The sequence below is a fragment of the Carcharodon carcharias genome, chromosome 11 (genome assembly GCF_017639515.1).
Source record: "Carcharodon carcharias isolate sCarCar2 chromosome 11, sCarCar2.pri, whole genome shotgun sequence".
Classification (NCBI taxonomy): domain Eukaryota; kingdom Metazoa; phylum Chordata; class Chondrichthyes; order Lamniformes; family Lamnidae; genus Carcharodon; species Carcharodon carcharias.
The window spans coordinates 62,358,386-62,373,879 of record NC_054477.1 but is presented as its reverse complement, the minus strand read 5'-3'; the positions used below and the strand labels follow the sequence as shown (position 1 = coordinate 62,373,879).

The following is a 15,494-nucleotide window of genomic DNA, read 5'->3' as shown; positions in this document are numbered from 1 at the left end:
GCTCGCCCACAAGAGGAAACATCCTTTCCACGTCCACCTTGTTGAGACCATTCAGGATATTGTATACTTCAATCAAATCACCCCTCGCTCTTCTAAACTCCAGTGGAGACAGGCCCAGTCTGTCCAACCTTTCCCCATAAGACAACCCGCTCATTCCAGGTATCAGCCCAGTAAACCTTCTCTGAACGGCCTCCAACTGCAAGTCAAAATTTCATGGTAGTCAGAGGCATGTAAGCAGATGTCAATAAGTAAGTTTTGTTTTTCTACATTAACATCAATGTCAGCAGGCAGCATAAGCATTAATTTTGAAATATTTTTCAATTTATGTACCCCACTGAAAACAAAACAGGAGAACTGTAACATATGAGATATAACAATTTGCTTAAAATAACATTTTGTTGTTGCATTTTTTACTTGACTATTAGGTTGTTGTATATTTTTGGTTGTACATCTTCAATCTATTCTCTTTCTGTCTGGCAGCTACTCCAGTCTGCTGTGACCTCCCATATAGACGATATCGAGAAGACTGTTGATAACATCATGCAACTGAAAAAAATTAATCCTGATACCAATCCACAGTAAAGGAATTTGCCTTAATGCTTTGCATTTTCTATGACCTTTTAGCACATATGACAATGTTGTGCAAGTACAAATTCATATACAAGATATATACCAGTGATTATCCTTGTGCATACACAGTCCCAAGCCATCTTTCACTAAATATTACTTTTCATGGAAGTGAATCTGTACAGGCTTGCATTTCAGGTTATAACCATCCAACACTGAACATGGAATTGAGCTGCAAAAAGCAGTCTTCAATTTGTTGATAATTTTTGAGGTGCTTATGCCAATTCTATTTGTATGTGAGTAAAGTAAATCATAACCCCACCATTACAAAAGAAATGCTAGGGGTTCCCCAAAGAAGGGTAGTGGTGGCCATGGAGGGAGCAGATGTTTTCCCAGGATTCCAGTTTAGGATGTGACATTTTCTGGTTTCCGAAGAATCTGTTTTTGAAATACCACATGTTAAACACTAAATCTTTATACAGTATTATATTAGGCAATCTCATGGCACTACATGCAGGTAATCAAGACCAATTTAAATTTTCATGGCCAAGTAGTGTTACACATTGGTGGAAGAGCGGAGGCAATTGGAGTGATTTGGGGAAGGGGCAGAGAAAGGAGGGAGGGGAGAGGGAGGAAAAAATAATGAGGAGAGAGTGGGGAAGGAGGAAGGGAGGAAAAAGGAAGATGGAGGGAAAAGGAGTAATTAATTTGTAGTTCTGTCTATTATTCCAAACAGTTAATGAATGGCTTTTATGATAGATACTTATGGGCAGAATTTTCTGCTTGTCGGGTGAATGGGCCCGACCCAATCTCCAGCTGGCGGGGAGCCAGTCCCCGCCAGAGAAACGGGCCATGCCGCCATTTTACGTGGGCAGGCCATTTAAGGCCAGCCCAGCGTGATGTCCGGTGGGAAGTGCTGTGCGCTCCCTGTGCGGGCAGGTGAGGATTCCCCAAAAGCCAGAGTGCGCTCTTTCGCGCATGCGCATGAAAGAGCACACATCTCCCTGAGGCAAAGTGCTGCCTCAGGGAGATTGCTTACACTTTTAAAAAGATTAAAACTAAAAAAAAAAATCACTAATATGTCCCCCTCGTGTGACAATGTCACATGAGATGGGACATGTTCATAAATTACAGTAAAACTTTATGAAACTTTTTAGAACCCTGCATGAAACCTCATCCCGCCGGTGGATGAGGTTTCATATTTTTTCTAGTTGCCACCGGGGCTCCTGGCCTGCCCGCCAACCTTAAGGTTGGATGGGACATGTCCATTAATTGTTTAAATGATCCTGTCAATGGCCTCAATTGGCCATTGACAGGTCGGCAGGCCCGCAGCTGGTTTTGCTGTGCCCCTGCCTTCCTGAAAATTTAAATGGGGCGGGATGACATCAGGGGTTCCACCCGATGTCATCCCGCGTCCTTTTACGCGTCGGTGAGCAGGCCCCGCCCCCTGCTTGCCAACAGCAAAATCCTGCCCTATGTATTAATTTACGCAAGTAATTTTATCCCTTACCATTCAATTTCTATTAGAAGTAACGTGTAATTCCCTTTAGAAGGTGTATATTGACTGTGCAATAACAGGTCATGTGACTTGAGATGGTATATGTTAATTGGCAATTCAAGCATAGAGGGTATCACAGCGAAACTGGATCCTGTGCTAGTCTTCCCTTTGCCCACATACACTAGATAGTAAGAATCTCAGGTTAGCAATTGGGACAGGAACTGTGGCTGAATTTGTTTCCCTCCATAATTCAGGGCCACTGAGCCTTTAGGTTGATTTTAATCCCACACTCCCCTCAGCTCCCTCGTCTCTACTGCAAGCACAATGGGCAGGAGAGGTTGGAGGGATCTGGGGGGGCACAGAATAAATTTAACTGCAGTGGGTTTTAAGGCATCTGAGTAACCCACTCAGGAGGGGCAGGTACATAATTTATAAAGGGCAAGAAATGGTGAGGTAAGGGTTAAAATCTTGATTTAAGATCCCACCCAGCTGCCATAGCAAAGCAGCAATCAGACAATTGATGAGGCCCACACTAAAGGCACGTGGGGCTCACTTAAGGTGCAAAATTGTGACTCAATCACATAATTGGTGGCGCAATGTACTATTAACATCTCGCTGAGGAGGGAGTTGCATCATCTGCTAACTAATCACAGCACAAAAAAGAATAGCACATTTACAAATACAATTGAGGCCTTCCGTGCTCGGTGGGCACCGCGGGGACTGGGGTGTTTTATTGACCCCCTTAATCACATTTTGATTTAAAGTTTGTAAGTTTCCTTTAAACTTTGTTCTTAGTTTTACCGCTGACCTGTATTAGGGGCTGTGTTTGATTTATCCTAATTTTGTTAATTTAGTTTAATTGTTTTAACTTGAAAGAGTTACAATTGTTGTTTCTCAATATAAACAACCTGAAACTGCTATTTTGTTCTGCCAAGGTTTGGGATTTCTCTGCAAGCCTGTCTGCTACAGATTGTAGGATATAGAAGACTGATTGCAGAAGTGGAAAGACTCCGCAGAGATCAGTATGATTCAGAAAATCCACACCACGAGGAAATGCTATTGAAGGTCAGTGGATAAAGAGACAGCAGATTGTACATCTGCTATAATGTTTTTATTTGCTGCTGTATACTGCCACTTATATTTCATGCAGCCAACATTAAGTGTTTTCTAAAGACTTCTTATGTTCCTAATGCTAATCCTCTAGTTCCCTGTTTCTCAAATCATATGACTATCATAGTACCATAGAATGGCCTCCTTCTGTGCTATAACCATTCAGCCCATCATGTCTGTGCTGCGTCTCTGCAAGAAGAGCAATTCATCTAGTGCCACACTCTGCCTTTTCCCCGTAGTCCTGCAAACGTTTCCTCCTCAGGTAATGATCCAATTCACTTTTGAAAGCCACGATTGAATCTGCTTCTGCATTCCAGATCCTAATCACTCACTGCGAGTTTTCCTCATGTCACCATTGCTTCTTTTGCCTTAAGTTGGTGACCCCTTGTTCTCGACCCTTTCAACAATAGAAATAGTTTCTCCCTATTTACTCTGTCCAGACCTCATGATTTTGAATACCTCTATCAAATCTCTCAACATTCTCCAAGGAAACCATCCCCAGCTTCTCCAGTCTATCTATGTAACTGGTTCCAGGGATGAAGAACTTCATTATCGTGAATCTTTTCTGCCCCCTCTAATGCCTTCACATCCTTTCAAAAGTGTGATGCCCAGACTGGATGGAATAACCCAGTTGAGGCCAAATCAGTGTTTTCTACAGATTTATCATTACTTCCTTGCTTTTGTACCATATGCTCCTACTTATTAAGCCCAGTATTCTGTATGCTGCAATTAACTGTGCCTCCAGTCTGCCTGCCACCTTCAGTGATTTGTGCACTCCTAGGTCCCTCTGCTCCTGTGCCCCCTTTAAAATTGCACCCATTATTTTTATGTTGCCTTTCCTCCTAATCAAAATGAATCATTTCACACTTCTCTACATTAAATTTCATCTGCCACTTGTCTGTCCATTCTGCCAACCTGTATGTTCTTTTATTGTTTAACACAATCCTTTTCACAGTTCATAACACTTCCAGGTTTTGTGTCATCTGCAAATTTTGAAATTGTGCCCTGTAGACAAAAGTTTATGTCATTACTATATATCAAAAAGAGCAGCGGTCCTAACACCGACACACCATAAACAGTCCTCCAATCTGAAAAACAACCTTTCACCACTAGTCTCTGTTTCCTGTCACTCAGCCAATTTCATATCCATATTTCTACTGTCCCTTTTATTCCATGAGCTCTAACTTTGCTCACAAGTCTTTTCTGTGGCATATATCAAATGCCTTTTGTAAGTCCATGTACACCATGCCCACCATGGGTGCATCACCCTCAAGCAAGTTAGTTAAACATGATTTGCTCTTAAGAAATTCGTGCTGACTTTCCTTAATCAACCCACATTTTCCCAAGTTACTTAATTTTGTCCTGAATTTCCAAAAGCTTCCCCATCACAAAAATTAAACTGACTGGCCTGTGGTTGCTGGGCTTATCTTTACACTTTTTTTTTGCACAAGGTAGCAACTTTTGCAATTCTCCAGTCCTTTGGCACCACACCTACATCTAAAGAGGATTGGAAAATTAGCGTCTGAGCAGTTTTCCATCCTTCCTTCCCTCAGTATCCTTGAATGCATCTGATTCAGTCCTGGTGACTTACCAACTTTAAGTACAACCAGCCTATTGAATATCTTCTCTCTTTCAATTTTTAACCAATTAAGCATTTCGACATTGTTCATCCTGACTTAGGCAAAATCTTCTTCCTTCAAATAGACAGATGCAAAGTACCCACTTAGTACCCTAGCCATGGCCCCTGCCTCCATGCACAAATCCCTTGTAGGCCCCTAATCATCTCCACTCCTCTTTTTACTATTTATATGCCTAAAGAAGACTTTTGAATTCCCTTTTACTTTAGCTGCCAGTCTCTTCTCATACTTAAAGGAAGCGGCTAGTGAAATAGGTGATGCATTGGTTTTAATTTTCCAAAATTCCCTGAATTTGGGGAAGGTGTCATTAAATTGGAAAATAATAAATGTAACTCCTTATTCAAATAGGAAGGAAGACAGAAAACTACAAGCCAGTTAGCTTAACATCTGTCATAGGGAAAACATTGGAAATTATTATTAAAGATGTTATGGCAGGACCCTTGGAAAAATTCTAGGCAATCAGGCAGGGTGAAAATGGTTTTATAAAAAGCAAATCATGTTTAACCAATTTATTGGAGTTCTTTGAAGGAGTCCCATATGCTGTGGGTAAAGAGGAACAAGCAGATGTACTGTACTTAAATTTCCAGAAGGCATTTGATAAGGTGCCACATGAAAGGTTTTGTGGAAAATTAAAGCTCATGGTATAGGAGGTAACATATTGGCATGGATAGAATATTGGCTGGCCACAGGAAACAGGGTAAGCAAAAATGGGTCTTTTTCTTGTTGGCAGGATGTAGCGAGTGGTGTGCCACAGGGATCAGGGGCCTCAACTTTTTACAGATTTATATCAATGACTTGGATGAAGGGACAGAAGGTATGGTTGTTAAATTTGCTGATGATACAAAGATAGGTAGGAAAGTAAGTTGTGAAGAGAACATAAGGAGGCTACAAAGGGACATAGGTTAAGCAAGTGGGCAAAGACTCGGCATGTGGAGTATAATGTGAGAAAATGTGAAATTGTCCATTTTGGCAGGAAGAATAAAAAGGAACATATCTAAATGGTGAGAAATTGCAGAACTCTGAGATGCAGAGGGATCTGGGTGTCCTGGTGCATGAATCACAAAAGGCCAATATGCAGGTATAAGAAGTAATTAGGAAAGCTAATAGAATGCTATTGTTTATTGCAAGGGGAATTGAATATAAAAGTAAGGCGTTTATACTTCAGTTACACAGTTGTTCAGTTGAGACCACATCTGGAGTACTGTGCACAGTATTGGTTTCTTTATTTAAGGAAGGATGTAAGTGCATCAGAAGCAGCTCAGAGAAGGTTTTCTAAACTAATACCAGGAATGGGCAGGTTATCTAATGAAGAAAGGTTGGACAGGCTAGGTTTGTATCTGCTGGAGTTGAGAAGAGTAAGAGGTGACTTTATTGAAACCTTCAGGATCCTGAGAGGTCTTGACAGGGCGGATGTGGAGAGGATGTGTCCTCTTGTGGGAGAATCTAGAGCTAGGGGTCACTGTTTAAAATAAGGGGTCACCCATTTAAAACTGAAATAAGAAGACATTTTTTGAGGGTAGAGAGTCTTTGGAAGCCCTTTCTTCAAAAGGCAATGGAAGCAGAGTCTTTTAATGTTTTCAAGGCAGCGGTTGATAGATTCTTGATAAACAAGGGGGTGAAGGATTATCAGGGGTAGATGGGAAGGTTTCAGTCAGATCCGCCATGATCTCATTGAATGATCTCATTGAAGGCTCGAAGGGCCGAGTGGCCTACTCCTCCCAACTTGTGTGTTTGTATGTATACACATTCTTTGCATGGTTTTTTTCAATTTCCCTCCAAATCTACCATATTGTGCAGCATTCCATTAAAATAACTAGTCTGTATTGGAAAAAACAGAAAATGGTGCAAATACTTGAGGTCTGGCAGTATCTGTGGAGAGAGAAAGAGAGTTTCCATGTCAGAATCTTTCATCAAAACTAGAAAATTTTAGAAAAGGAATGTTTTAAGCAAGTACAGAGACAGCGAAAGGAAGAAGGGAAAGAACAAAAAGGAAGGTAAAAGCAAAGAACTGCGGATGCTGGAAATCCAAAACAAAAATGAAATCAGAAATACCTGGTAAAACTCAGCAGGTCTGGCAGCATCGGTGGAGAAGAGCACAGTTGACGTTTCGAGTCCTCATGACCCTTCAACAGAACTCAGTAAAAATAGGAAAGGGGTGAAATATAAGCTGGTTTAAAGGGTTGGGGGGGGTGTGGGGATGTTGGGATAAGAACTAGGTAAAGAGCCAGTGATAGGTGGAGATAGCCAAAAGATTTCACAGACAAAAGGACAAAGGGGTGTTGAAGGTGGTGATATTATCTAAAAGAATGTGCTAATTAAGGGTAGAAAGTAGGACAAACAAGGTACAGATAGCCCTAGTGGGGGTGGGGTGGGGTGAAGGAATACTAAAAAGTAGAGATAAAACAATGGGTGGAAATACATTTAAGAATAATGGAAATAGGTGGGAAAAGAAAAATCTGTATAAATTATTGGAAAAAACAAAAAGGAGGGGGAAGAAATGGAAAGGGGGTGGGGATGGAGGAGAGAGTTCATGATCTAAAATTGTTGAGCTCAATATTCAGCCTGGAAGGCTGTAAAGTGCCTAGTTGAAAGATGAGGTGCTTTTCCTCCAGTTTGCGTTGAGCTTCACTGGAACAATGCAGCAAGCGAAAGACTGACATGTGGGCACGAGAGCAGGGTGGAGTGTTGAAATGGCAAGTGACAGGGAGGTCTGGGTAATGCTTGCGGACAGACCGAAGGAGTTCCGCAAAGCGGTCACCCCAGTCTGCGTTTGGTCTCTCCAATGCAGAGGAAACCGCATTGGGAGCAACGAATGCAGTAGACTAAGTTGAGGGAAGTGCAAGTGAAATGCTGCTTCACTCGAAAGGAGTGTTTGGGCCCTTGGGCGGTGAAGAGAGGGGAAATGATGGGGCAGGTGTTGCATCTTTTGCGTGGGCATGGGAAGGTGCCGTGGGAGGGGGTTGAGGAGTAGGTAGGGGTGATGGAGGAGTGGACTGGGGTGTCATGGAGGGAATGATCCCTACGGAATGCGGCCGGGGGGGGGAGGGTGAAGGGAAGATGTGTTTGGTGGTGGCATCCTGCTGGAGTTGGCGGAAATGGCAGAGGATGATCCTTTGAATGTGGAGGATGGTGGAGTGATAAGTGAGGACAAGGAAGACCCTATCATGTTTCTGGGAGGGAGGAGAAGGTGTGAGGGCGGATGTGCGGGAGATGGGCTGGACACGGTTGAGGGCCCTGTCAACCATCGTGGGTGGAAAACCTCGGTTAAGGAAGAAGGAGGACATGTCAGAGGAACTGTTTTTGAAAATGGCATCATCAGAACAGATGCAACGGAGGCAAAGGAACTGAGAGAATGGGATGGAGTCCTTACAGGAAGCGGGGTGTGAGGAGCTATAGTTGAGGTAGCTGTGGGAGTCGGTAGGCTTGTAATGGATATTGGTGGACAGTCTATCACCAGAGATTGAGACAGAGAGGTCAAGGAAGGGAAGAGAAGTGTCAGAGATGGACCATGTGAAAATGATGGAGGGGTGGAGATTGGAAGCAAAATTAATAAATTTTTTCAGGTCCCGACGAGAGCATAAAGCAGCACCAAAGTAATCATCGATGTACCAGAGAAAGAGTTGTGGAAGGGGGCCGGAGTAGGACTGGAACAAGGAATGTTCCACGTACCCCATAAAGAGACTGGCATAGCTGGGGCCCATGCAGGTACCCTTAGCCACACCTTTTATTTGGAGGAAGTGAGAGGAGTTAAAGGAGAAATTGTTCCGTGTGAGAACAAGTTTAGCCAGACGGAGGAGAGTAGTGGTGGAAGGGGATTGTTCGGGACTCTGTTCGAGGAAGAAGCGGAGAGCCACCAGACCATCCCAGTGGGGGATGAAGGTGTAGAGGGATTAGAAGTCCATGGTGAAGAGGAGGCGGTTGGGGCCACGGAACTGGAAATTGTTGAAGTGACGTAAGGTGCCAGAGGAATCACGGATGTAGGTGTGAAGGGACTGGACAAGGGGAGAGAGAAAGGGAGTCAAGATAGCGAGTAATGAGTTCTGTTGGGCAGGAACAGGCTGACACGATCGGTCTGCTGGGACAGTCCTGTTTGTGGATTTTGAGTAGGAGGTAGAAGCGGGCCGTCCGAGATTGGGCAACTATCAGGTTGGAAGCTGTGGAAGGAAGATCTCCAGAGGAGATGAGGTCAGTGACAATCCTGGAAACAATGGCTTGATGTTCAGTGATGGGGTCATGGTCCAGGGAGAGGTAGGAGGAAGTGTCTGTGAGTTGATGCTCAGCCTCTGCGTGGTAGAGGTCAGTGCGCCAGACGACAACAGCACCACCCTTGTCAGCGGGTTTGATGACAATATTAGGGTTGGACCTGAGGGAACGGAGTGCAGTAAGTTCAGAGAGAGACAGGTTAGAATGGGTGAGAGGAGCAGAGAAATTGAGATGACTAATGTCACGCTGACAGTTCTCAATGAAAAGATCAAGAGAAGGTAAGAATCCAGAGGGAGGGGTCCAGGTGGAGGAAGAATATTGGAGGCAGGTAAAAGGATCTGTTGAACGGGGAGAGGACTCCTGCCCAAAGAAGTGAGCACGGGGACGAAGGCAGCGGAAGAAAAGTTCAGCATCGTGCCGAGCCTGAAATTCAATGAGATGAGGGCGTAAGGATATGAAACTAAGTCCTTTGCTGAGCACTGAACGTTCAGCGTCGGAGAGGGGAAGGTCGGGGGTATGGTGAATACACAGCCGGGGCTGGGATTGGAAGACGGGATGGGGACAGAGGGACAGGCAGGGGTGGAGGGTCCTGGATGGGTGTTGGTGTCGATGAGTTGTTGGAGCTTGCGTTCCTTAGCACTTGAGAGAAAGAGAAAAAGTTTCTTGTTGAGGCATTGGATGAGACGAAGAATAAAATGAAACTGGGGACACGCGCAGCTTTGGAAAAAGGTGCAGCGGTGCTGCTGGAGGGAGAGGTAGAGTGTGTTCATATGGCAGTGCATGGCACTGAGTGTGGATCTCAGAATGCGATGGGAACAGCAGTCTGAGGAGCGTTTTATGTCCCGGAGATACCTGTAATCCTGGGTGGGTTCGAAACGTGAGGGATGGAATTTCAGTTGAAATCCACGTGGGGTAAGTCGGAGACGGAGACAGTCACTGAGGAAGAAAGTATGGCTGTGAAAGCGGGTTTTAGTAATCACCTTGTCAAACACCAGGAGAGAAATGGAAAGCAATGAAGGTGAACAAGGCAAAAGAGAGATACGCAAATCCTGATGGAGAGTAGAGCAAATCTTCTTCAAGGTAGGCATTTCTTGAAGAGAAGTGGCAGTCAATTAAACACAGAGATAAAAGCAAAGAACTGCGGATGCTGGAAATCCAAAACAAAAAGCAAGGTCTGTGATAGGGTGAAAGGCACAAGAGATTAAATGACATGATGATGTTGCATGGTAAAATGAGATGATAACATGTCCACTATAGAAGCAAAAGATGCGCCCTGAGAATGTGTAAATGGAGAAAATGGAAACGTCACTAACTGCTGCTATCCAAACAAAGGGAGGCAGTGGGAAGACAAATGCTGCCAGACCTGTTGAGTATTTCCAGCATTTTCTGTTTTTATTTCATATTTCCAGCATCCACAGTATTCTTGTACTAAACTTGTGATGCTAGTTTCCTGCCCGGCAGCCAACCATCCGTCAACCTTACTGGCTGCTGAGTGAGAAACAGGAAAAAATAATGATGCGATCTGGATCTATGCTGTCCTTGCATTTTGGGTTCCTCTTTCCCCTCCCTCACCCACGCAAATATGCACCCCCGGTTCCCTCCTGTACCGTGACCTATAATATTCATAATAGAGCATATTATAGATCTGTTTTGTTTAAAATTAATGTTATATATTCCCCTTTGAAAGCACATTCTAATAGTGCATTTTCATTTTAGTGCTGTTTGGAAATAACGAAAACTATTCGAGTGGCACTGCCTTCGTTTTCATTTTAGCACAGTTGTTACATTTGCCCCAGGAACTGTGTTGTAGCTGTGTATACCCAGTCTCTGTTTTTGTTTTAGAACGCCCTGCCCCTTTGCTTCCCACCCTTACCGACCCCCAGCTCCTTCCTGCTCACCATTTTCCTCTTCCGACCCCCTCGCTTCCTCCTCGCTACTTCCTCTCCTGACCCTTTCCTGTCAATGAGGGCTCAGGAGAGAGATGGCGAAAGAGAAGCAGCGACAGAGTTTGGAGCAGGGCAGTGAAAGGGAGGGAGGGCACAAGGGAGTCAGGAAAGGGCAGCGGTTAGCGGTAGGGAAGCAGCAGGTCAAGAAAGGAAAGCGAGTGGGTGGGAGTTAGCGGGTCGAGAGAAGGAAGCGGCAAGCAGGAGGGCCGGAAGAGGGAAACGTCAAGAAGAATGGCAAGCCAGAGGGAGTGAGGGCGTTGGTAAAGGGATCGTCGAGGACGAAAGAGGGAAGCAGCAAGTGGGAAACTGCGAGGAGGAGGGATCAAGAGGAGCAGCTTGCGTGAAGTGGTGAGTGAGAGCTATGTTGTTAAGAGTAAATGAATAAGGGTAGCAAGTTTTATGAAAGGGAAATCATGCTTGACAAACTGACTGGAATTTTTCGAGGATGTAACTAGTAGAGTTGATGAGGGGGAGCCAGTGGATGTGGTTTATTTGGACTTTCAGAAGGCTTTCGACAAAGTCCCGCATAGATTGGCATGTAAAATTAAAGCACATGGGATTGGGGGTAGTGTATTGAGATGGATAGAAAACTGGTTGGCAGACAGGAAACAGAGTTGGAATAAACGGGTAGTTTTCCAAATGGCAAGCAGTGACTAGTGGGGTACCGCAGGGATCGGTGCTGGGACCAGAGATTTTCACAATATATATATATTAATGATTTAGATGAGGGAATTAAATGTAATATCTCCAAATTTGTAAATGACACAAAGCTGGGTGGAAGGCTGAGCTGTGAGGAGGATGCAGAGATGCTTCAGTGTGATTTGGACAAGCTGAGTGAGTGGGTAAATGCATGGCAGATGCAGTATAATGTGGATAAATGTGAAGTTATCCATTTTGGTCGCAAAAACAGGAAGGCAGATTATTATCTGAATGGCTATAAATTGAGAGAGGGGAATGTGCATTGAGACCTGGTTGTCCTTGTACACCAGTCGCTGAAGGTAAGCATGCAGGTGCAGCAGGCAGTAAAGAAGGCAAATGGTATGTTGGCCTTCATAGCCAGAGGATTCGAGTACATGAACAGGGATGTCTTGCTGCAATTGTACAGGGCCTTGGTGAGATCACATCTGGAAAACTGTGTGCAGTTTTGGTCTCCTTATTTGAGGAAGGATGTACTTGCTAAAGAGGGAGTGCAGCGAAGGTTTACCCGACTAATTCCTGGGATGGCGGGACTGACATATGAGGAGAGATTGAGTAATTTAGGATTATATTCGCTGGAGTTCAGAAGAATGAGGGGGGATCTCATAGAAACCTATAAAATTCTAACAGGACTAGAAGGGTGGATGCAGGAAGGATGCTCCCGATGGTGGGGGAGTCCAGAACCAGGGGTCACAGCCTGAGGATATGGGGTAGACCATTTAGGACTGAGATGAGGAGAAATTTCTTCACCCAGAGAGTGGTGAGCCTGTGGAATTTGTTACCACAGAAAGTATTTGAGACCAAAACATTGTATGCTTTCAAGGAGTTAGATGTAGCTCTTGGGGCGAAAGGGATCAAAGGGTATGGGGAGAAAACGGGAGCAGGCTTTGAGTTGGATGATCAGCCATGATCATAATGAATGGCAGAGCAGGCTCAAAGGGCCGAATGGCCTACTCCTGCTCCTAGTTTCTATGTTTCTAAGTTAGGAAGAGGATTTTAGGCCAGTTAGATCATGGCAGCAAATAGGTTTTTAATGTAAAAAATTACAGATCAAGAACAGAACCCACCCTTCCATGCTTTCTTATGGGAAGTGATTTTTATTTAGCACACAAGTTTTTTTAGGAACACATTAGGAATGCCAAACAAGGAATAGCTGTATTTTATGCCATGTAGACACTGATGCTAGGAGATTGAATTTGAATTCAAATTCAATCTTGTTTATTCACCAACCTATTATAATTTGATTTAAATAAGGCAATTTGTGCAGAATTTTTTTGTTTTCTATTAATCCTGTCAGCTGTGGACTTTCCTTCGCCCTGATGTAACGTTGACTGGTCGAATTAGCAAGCAATGGTGTGAAATAGGTTTCCAAGGTGAAGACCCAAAGACTGACTTCAGAGGAATGGGGATGTTGGGGTTATGTAACTTGGTGTAAGTATAAATTATAAACAACGTTTTAAAACTCTTTTGCCTCCCTTGCTTCTTGTGTATGAATTATGTAAACTATATAAATTTTCTGATTAGCTTTTTTGTTCAGTTTTTTTGCAGAACATGACAATGCAACTGCACGGCAAGTTCTTTTTGATTCTCATCAGCCAAAGTACAGGTAACTTGCTCATTTGGTCGGATACTTTATTTAACATTGTGTTGTCATTACCCTCTGGGTTGAATTTCAATGGTTTACTTCAGTAGATTTTTTTTTTACTCCAAATAAAACTCTATTGAATCATCTCACTGAAATGCAACAAAATGGACTTAAAAATGTTGCTGTTCATATTCTTTAAAATGTCAATTATTAAAAATGGGGATATGGGGCTGATCAATTAGGGAGAACTATCTTGGAGTAGAAGATAAGAGATGAAATTTTCTGAGTCATGCATTGTCTGGAAAAGCATAATTAACATACAGTTGAAGTGATCATATTCCTCACTGACAATTATATTACTAGTATTCATCCTTACATTGATGGGTTCAGTTACTTATCAATATAATATCGTCATCCTTCACACCTGAAACAATCATTTTTTAAAATTCTGTAAGGAAAAAGAGAACATATCACTATTTTAGAGTGCTAATGCTGAGATTGTTACTTGAAATAAATTCAACTACTTAGCAAATGTAGTATTTGCAACATTTCATTGAACCCTCCCCACCGCTCCCACATACATGCATGCACACACTGTTTTTATTAGTTATTCTGAATGTATGTTTTCACTTGATTCCAGCCTTGTGGATTATTTTCTTCATTGCAGGTTCACATATTGTAACAATGTCATATTCATTGACCATTGTCATATTGTAATTTCGCCCTTTTAGGGAGCTAACCAAAGAAGATATAAGGTACCACAATCACTTTATTTTCTTTTACTCATCTGTACTTTGCTTTGCATTTGATCTCATTGTTTCATAACCATTCTTTTTGGATGATCATTAGTGTTGAAAAATCTATTTTTATATGTCAAAGTGTATGGGTATCTGACTGTAACAATGTTTAAATTCTTCAATACCAACGTCCTCAATGCAAAGAAATAGCTTCTTAATCCAAGATAAAAGCAAAATACTGCAGATGCTGGAAATCTGAAATAAAAACAAAATGCTGGTAAAACACATTAGCTCTGACAGCATCTGCGGAGAGAGAAACAGAGTTAATATTTCGAGTCCGTATGACTCTTCTTCAGAGCTACGTTCCTACTTCTCTTTACTCTGGAATACTAGTCCAGTGACACCACCATTATGCCACTGCCTCACTGGCCTACATTATTTTCTGGTCAAGCACTGTCTTGATTTTAAAATTCTCGTCCTTATTTTCAAACCCCTCCATAGCCTCATCCCTCCCTATCTCTGTAATCTCCTCCAGCCGCATAACCCTCCAAGATACCTGTGCTCACCTAATTCTGGCCCCTTCAGCATATCTGATTTTATTCACTCCATCATTTACATGGAAACGAGGAGCAGGAGTAGGCCGAAGCCCTTGAGCCTACTCTGCCATTCATTATGATCATGGTTGATCATCCAACTCAATAGCCTGCTCCCGCTTTCTTCCAATGCCTTTTGATCCCTTTCGCCCGAAGAGCTATATCTAACTCCTTCTTGAAAGCATACAATGTTTTGGTCCCAACTACTTTCTGTGGTAACAACTTCCACTCTCTGGGTGAAGAAATTTCTCCTCACCTCAGTCCTAAATGGTCTACCCCATATCCTCAGACTGTGACCCCTGGTTCTGGACTCTCCCACCATTGGGAACATCCTTCCTGCATCTACCCCGTCTAGTCCTGTTAGAATTTTATAGGTTTCTATGAGATCCCCCCTTATTCTTCTGAACTCCAGCGAATATAATCCTAATCAACTCGAACTCTCCTCATAGGTCAGTTCCGCCATTCCAGGAATCAGTCGAGTAAACCTTTGCTGCAATCCCTCTATAGCAAGTACATCCTTCCTCAGATAAGGAGATCAAAACTGCAGGTGTGGTCTCACCAAAGCCCTGTACAATTGCAGCAAGACACCCCTGTTCCTATGCTCAAATCCTCTATCTATTAAAGCCAACATACCATTTGCCACCTTTACCGCCTGCTGCACCTGCATGCTTACCTTCAGCAGCTGGTGGATAAAGACAAGGTCTCGTTGTACATTCCCCTCTCTCAATTTATAGCCATTCAGATAATAATTAGCCTTCCTGTTTTTGCTATCAAAATGGATAACTTCACATTTATCCACATTATACTGCATCTGCCATGCATTTGCCCACTCACTCAGCTTGTCCAAATCACACTGAAGCATCTCTGCATCCTCCTCACAGCTCAGCCTTTTACCCAGCTTTGTATCATCTGCATATTTGGA

General features: G+C 43.2%; 1 protein-coding gene across 2 annotated transcripts in view; it reads left to right on the top strand.

Annotated features, from left to right (window-relative positions):
* Nucleotides 1-15,494, top strand: part of elmod1 (ELMO/CED-12 domain containing 1) — a 60,089-nt gene that overhangs the window by 23,786 nt on the left and 20,809 nt on the right. For both annotated transcript variants that reach the window (XM_041199857.1, XM_041199856.1), the window contains exons 4-8: nucleotides 481-578; nucleotides 3,001-3,130; nucleotides 12,955-13,088; nucleotides 13,195-13,263; nucleotides 13,974-13,997. In XM_041199857.1, the coding sequence (XP_041055791.1) occupies nucleotides 481-578; nucleotides 3,001-3,130; nucleotides 12,955-13,088; nucleotides 13,195-13,263; nucleotides 13,974-13,997 (455 nt within the window). The remainder of the gene's footprint in view (nucleotides 1-480; nucleotides 579-3,000; nucleotides 3,131-12,954; nucleotides 13,089-13,194; nucleotides 13,264-13,973; nucleotides 13,998-15,494) is intronic.